This window comes from Astatotilapia calliptera, chromosome 12, assembly GCF_900246225.1.
Source record: "Astatotilapia calliptera chromosome 12, fAstCal1.2, whole genome shotgun sequence".
In the NCBI taxonomy this organism is placed as follows: domain Eukaryota; kingdom Metazoa; phylum Chordata; class Actinopteri; order Cichliformes; family Cichlidae; genus Astatotilapia; species Astatotilapia calliptera.
In genome coordinates, this window is record NC_039313.1 from 32,603,438 (window position 1) to 32,609,704 (window position 6,267).

The window sequence follows — 6,267 nt, forward strand, 5'->3', positions numbered from 1 at the left end:
ATTGTATTAGTCACACTAATTACTCTGTTACAGGACAGGCTTTCTTGCCAAATGTGTGAAACGTTTAGTTTTTCCCATGCCGATGGATATTCATCGCATTAACCAATGTATGGTATTGCTAAAAAGCCTCTGGACACCACAACCGACAGGCGAACTGGAGGGTGCTGACAGTCCGTGGGTGATACTGGTCACAGAGAGGTTTACAATGCTGCATCAGATCCCGTCTTTATTGAAGCAACGTCTTTGTGATCATTCTCACCTAGCGGCAGTCAACAACCACCCAGTTTCTAGCAACTAGTGGCAGGGTCGACCCCAACTGCTACTGGGATCGTATATGTCAAAACGTGGGTAAGAAATAATTGTAAAGTATTGAACATCCACAGTCAGGCAAATATAACCTGAAGAAACTTTGTCCTGACTTGGGTAATAGAAATGCAAAACATACTCACCTATTCCATCTCACGTGTCCTCTAAGAAACCCTTAAACATGACCTCAAGTTTATTATAATTGTTACATCCAATTTTCATAGCTCTGGCTTTTGTTAGCATCATATTTTAAACTTTCAAGGCCAAGCACTTTTTAAAATAAAATCTCTGAATTTTTTGATGTACAAACAGATTTTTTTTTAAAATATGAAATCTGTCTTTCTGCAGTATTTATCAACTCAAAACCTTCTCATAATTTGAAGATAAAGTCCACCCGGTGCCTTCAGAAAAGAAGCTTTATTATCTTTGACATTAACAAATTTGTCATTGGCTAATTGAAGAATCTCAAGATAATTATTAATTTGAAGCTTCTAAAATTCATTATTTAAGGCTTTGTGTCAGAGGCGTGAAGGTTTTAGTCCTTGCAGTACATACAGAACAGTTGTTAGTTAATTAACTGTTAATATAGCGATAGCTTTAGAGCAGGATAACAGGTATTAATGTGCACAGGTCTTAAAAACAATTAAATTAGATTTCTAAACAATGCTAGTAAAGCCATGTCTGCAGTAATCTCTAATGCTCTTTCTGCCTGACTTTACATCGCGGTCACCAAGTACAAGGCTTTAATAGGTTTCTCTATTTATCTGTAAGTTTCTCTGTTTCCCTGTTTAAAGGGCTTGCATCCATCATGCATGCATTGAATCTACTTAATTCTTCTGGCCTTTAACAATCCTGAGAGCCAATAAAGCTTCCTCTAAAAACAGCAGCACCCTGAATGTTAGGGATCCGTATCCTGCTCTGCTCATGTTACAGGTTAAATTGATGACACTGGATGTTTGGTTTGTTTGTTTGTTTTTGTTAAACTGACTGCAGAGAGAAGAAAATATCTTAAAGGTGGAGTTTTAATGAACTGCATTAACACCATTTAAAAACCAAAACTGTTGCACTCGATGAGTTTTGATCCCCTGGGGCTTGTTCCAGTAAGTGAGTTTAGTTTGATAAACTTGTGATGAAGGAAACTCTGGGTTTTCTGCTCCTGAAGGAGAGCTCACATTCTGGGTAAGTTTCTACAACAAACTCCCCGAGGGCTCCACCGTGAACCTGCTCAGGCTGAAGCAACTGTCTCACATTCATTTCCTCACTCATACAGTTGATCTCCAAGCCCGTATCCTCGATCAACTACAGTATAGAGAAAAGTGCAGTTAGGTTCACTGCTTACACTGAATCGGGAAGAAAACCTTATCGCCACCTACAACATATTAAGACTTTTATTCATACTTTGACTTTACTAGCATAAAGTAAAGCCCTGCATTATTCACAGGTCTAAATAAGCTTCGTTTCTCTTATACTATGCCTCAGTGCAGCTCCCCAATTTATCCTCTGTGTTAATGAGCAGTTCGACTGTTAACACATCAATGATACAAATTAAAGTCGACTAAAACACAACATTTCCGAATTTTGTGCTGCCTCTGTTTTCTGTGCTGAAAGCGTCTCTCTTGCGACTTCCTGTTTGGAAACTTGTTAAACTCTGGTCAACCAAGACGACCTCTTACGACTTCCTGTTTAAAAATACTGCTGGATAAACTTCCTGTTTTGATGGTCCCCTCTTCATGACCATCATGCTACAGCTACCTGCGTCTCCACACAAATCTGCAGAATCAGACTGTAACATATGTTTATAAAACATGGGGGTAACTTCAACGTCTAAAAAAATGAAGCCAGCCTGGAAGTGCCTGTATTCTTTTCAATGGCCAGCAGGGGGCGACTGCTCTGGCTGCAAAAAAACGAGGCAACTCTCTTGTTTTGTGAGAAAGTGCATTACTACAGTTGTGAAGGAGGATTATCCTAGGTATGCTCATTGGCTAACTAGCTACACTAAGATGAAAATGGTAAAAACACTCTGCTCGAGGCGTCATAGAGACCTCATTAACCATTGGGTGACATCCTAGTAGCTGTGTTCATCTTTTATACCGCCTAAGGGCAGGAACAGCTCGACTAGCAAATGATTTTAACTTTTAAAAAAGTTCAAATCTCTATGATTAACAAGCTCCAGCTTTTGTTGACAGAGGGTGGACCATAACCCTTGACACGACAGATTCAGTGGCTGGTAGGCAAGCTAGCTTTCAGAGACAGTAACCAACTGTGGCCACAAGATGGCAGTAATTTTCAGATTGGATATAGGCTGAGATCCGCTTCAGAACAGCAGCTTTTGGTATGGACTTATTCTTAGTGGGTTTATCTACTCTCAGAAAAAAAGCCTTCCATTAGCTGATAATGATTCCTAATCATGTTAACCCTGCCTGTCTCCTCTCCGCAGGCGGCCTGTACATCGACAGTGCCTATTACCAGCCGCAGACCATAGCCACACCTATAATCATCCACCTGGGCCCTCAGGATCTTTTCTGACCCTTCCAGTCCACAGAGGAAAGACACAGCAACAAACTCCAACCTCCCGTTGAATCCCTCACCCTTATTAAACACTGTCAGCGCCCCTGGACTACAGCGGCACAGCTCTCCCGGGCTTCTCCTTCAACAGCAGCAATATTGAAAGCAATATAGGAGAAGGAAACGCCCCGGGCAATGCTCTAACAGGTCCAGGTCTGGTTTTTGGGGAACAGGAGGCTACAGTCGAGACTCACTTTTTTCTGTCAGAAAATAATAAAACACGAAGCAATACCCCTGCTGCCTTCGGGAATCTCAGCGTGTCCCAAAGCAGCTCGACTCGAAGCGCTATTTCCAGTCCAGCTGCTGAACTCAAACAGGCCATCAGCACATTCACAACAGTGTGACCTACTGTATGTAAATATGACATTTACTATCTGTACACATGGATGTGTGTGTTTTAAATATATATATAAATATATAAACATGTTAATAGATTTGAATATGTAAAACCCAGCATTTATAATCTATCTGAATGTAAATACACTAGTGACTGAAGTAGGTTTGTATTTAAAGCACTCTCAGATATGATATCTATAAATATTGAAACTTACATTTTACAAATTGTCTATAACACTGTATTGCTATGTTGATTCTATATAATCCCAAATTTAACATTATTGCATATAGTAGATTAAGTAGTAATTTTCCAATCTGATTGTCTTCATGTTTTCCATCTCTGCTGGTATGGTTTAATCAGTGGTTCCCAATATACGGGATAAGGACCCATAAGAGGTCACATGGCAAGTTTTTAAATAGGCAGTTTAAAGAAGTTTATTCTAAATCAACATTATTAAATCCTTAAACTAGATTAAATTTAATTCACACAGTGTCTATTCACAACAACAGTGGCTTATACTTTGTATAATATTAGAGATAAAACGGCAACAAACAGATAATCGACTATGAGAAACACTTGGAAACAGTGGGAAGAACTCCCTTTTGTATACCATCTACATCTATCTATATACGTACCATCTGCATTCATTCAAATATAACCCCAAGTAAATAAAGTAGTGCTTTCAGCGTTAATCTCGTTAAAATGGCGTTAACGCCTTAACCGCATTAACGCGGCAAATCTCCGTCTCCACCGTGCGTGGGGCTTCACGGCGTCAATGCGTTAGCGCGGTTAGCTCGTTAACGCGTTAGCACCGTGCAGCCCCAAGCACGGAGCGATACGCACTAACTCGCTAACGGAGACGTTAGCGCCATAACTGCGTTAATGTGGTTATGGCGTTGATGTCATCTTAACAAGATTAACGCTGACAGCGCTAAAATAAAGTCTCAGCTTAAAAATCAAAGATGCCTGTTATTCTCATGGCGTGGTCATGTTCAATGAAAATTCTTTGAGTTTCGACAACAAGCCTTCATCAGGAAATAGTACCTCTTTGCTACTTCCACTAATAAGAGTCTTTGTTTATTAAAACAATAGCAAAGTTCCATTGCAAAGCACATAGCTGCCCGGGCGCTGCACTGGGTGAATGGGTTAAATGCAGAGGAGCAATTTCCCTATGGGGACTAACATATACACACAACCTGGTGTGAAGGATATTCCACCAATAGGATGAGGCGTACAAAAGGATGTCCACATAAAAAGACATCTTTGGATCAAAAAGGACAATCTACGGGTCATCAACCTGGACATCCAGAACCCATCCGAATTTCAGGTTTTGGAACGGACCACTTCGTTCTTTACATACAAAGAAGCAACAAATAAAGAAGACGTACACAAACACAAGCTTCGATTTATAAATTACAGACCAGCAAACACCTCGGCCTAAATGAGGGCTTTCTGTAGATGTGAGTGCTTTTTGTTGATTCCTATTGCTAGAAGATTCCTGTTGGTTGCACATGACTAGAGAAAAGCGACGGTTTCCATCCTTTCTAATTTTCCCAGATTGAACATCATCGACTCCTCTCCCCACGTCCCTCCCACCAGCGATTCAAGCGGGGGAGGCGATGAATGGAAACGACAACAACTACAGCCCATCTACTGCCGAATTTATGACCTCAGATGTAACTGTGCTCGTGACATGTTTTATATTTAGGGCATTGCATCATGTTGTGAATTAAATTCATAATATGATGCAATGTGACAGGATATCATACCTTTTTTTCAAAAATCTCACACACAAAGGCTGAATGTTTGATCCTCTTACATAACTGACACAACATATGAATAAAAAGATGAGTTCTCCTCTCTCCATGTTCTTCATAGTCCAGCTATGTGCCATGCTTCTTTTATAGTGAAGCTAAAAACATCTCCAAGGATATGTCTGTGCATCCTTAATCACAGCTTCTTCCTGTGCCTCAGCCTGTCCTCTCTCCTCTGTCCTCTTGATGCATTTTAGGAAGTGAGACATCCCTCAGCTTGGAGTACTGAGATTGATTCAGGGTCACAGCGAGGAGGACAGGGGAGACGAGGAGGCACAGATTAAAGCCTCATTAAATCCTGCTTGCTTGTGGAGTTTGTATGCCAAAGAGCATTAGAGTATTGGAGGTAAAACATGAGCATGCCATGTGAATAAAAGCATTTCAAGTCATTTTTAATAAGATTTTTAAGCTTTTCTATATCTGCCTTCCAAACTGCAATTCAAACAAAAACGACCTAAATGAAGAAAGCACTGCACCCCAAACGCACTCTAAACACGTCTCAGTCTTAGGTGAAAATTTTGGGAACCACTGGTTTCAAACGTTTGTAGACTTTCCTGAAAGAAAAGGTCCACAAGCTTGTTAACAGTGCCAATTCAAAATTCTAATATAATTATAATATTCTGATATTTATCACAGTATACATATTAATGATATATATATATATTAGGGGTGCAACGATACACAAAATTCACGGTTCAATATTTTTTCGATACAAAAAATGTTCATGCCTTTTTAATTTGTCATTTATTAAAATTATAAAAATATATTTTAACTCAAAAGTACAGTTTTTAAAATTAATGTTGCTGAAACAACAAAGTAATAAAAAATAAATAAATCTATCTGATTGAGAAATCACTCATCTTTGGAAAAGAGAGTTTATTACAGAGAAATGGCTCTTTCCAAAATAAGCTATACTATACGCTTCTTCTGGGCTATATTCTCAGCAGCATATTAAACATATCAGGTGATTAGTAAATCTGCGTTCGACTACTCCACCTAGGCTGCACTGTCGAGCGCAGATCCACTGAGCGCTCAACACAGACAGCATCGTCAGAAGGAAAGTTGATAAAATAAATTAAAAATTTTGTGTTGTTCGATACATATGCGTACCGAACCGAAAGCACTGTATCGAAAGGTTCAATATCGATACGAGTATCGTTGCACCCCTAGTATATGTATATATAAATATATATGTATATGTATATACACAGTATGTTTACAGAATATACTACAGAAAATCAATCA

The 6,267-nt window shown here is 39.3% G+C and overlaps 1 protein-coding gene across 1 annotated transcript in view; it reads left to right on the top strand.

Annotated features, from left to right (window-relative positions):
* The window catches only part of LOC113033382 (spermatid perinuclear RNA-binding protein-like), a 97,085-nt gene extending 91,372 nt beyond the window's left edge, over window positions 1–5,713 (top strand). Inside the window, exon 18 of the mRNA XM_026187122.1 lies at window positions 2,744–5,713. Coding sequence (XP_026042907.1) covers window positions 2,744–2,832 — 89 coding nt within the window. The 3' untranslated portion in view covers window positions 2,833–5,713. The remainder of the gene's footprint in view (window positions 1–2,743) is intronic.
* The last annotated feature ends 554 nt before the right edge of the window (window positions 5,714–6,267 follow it).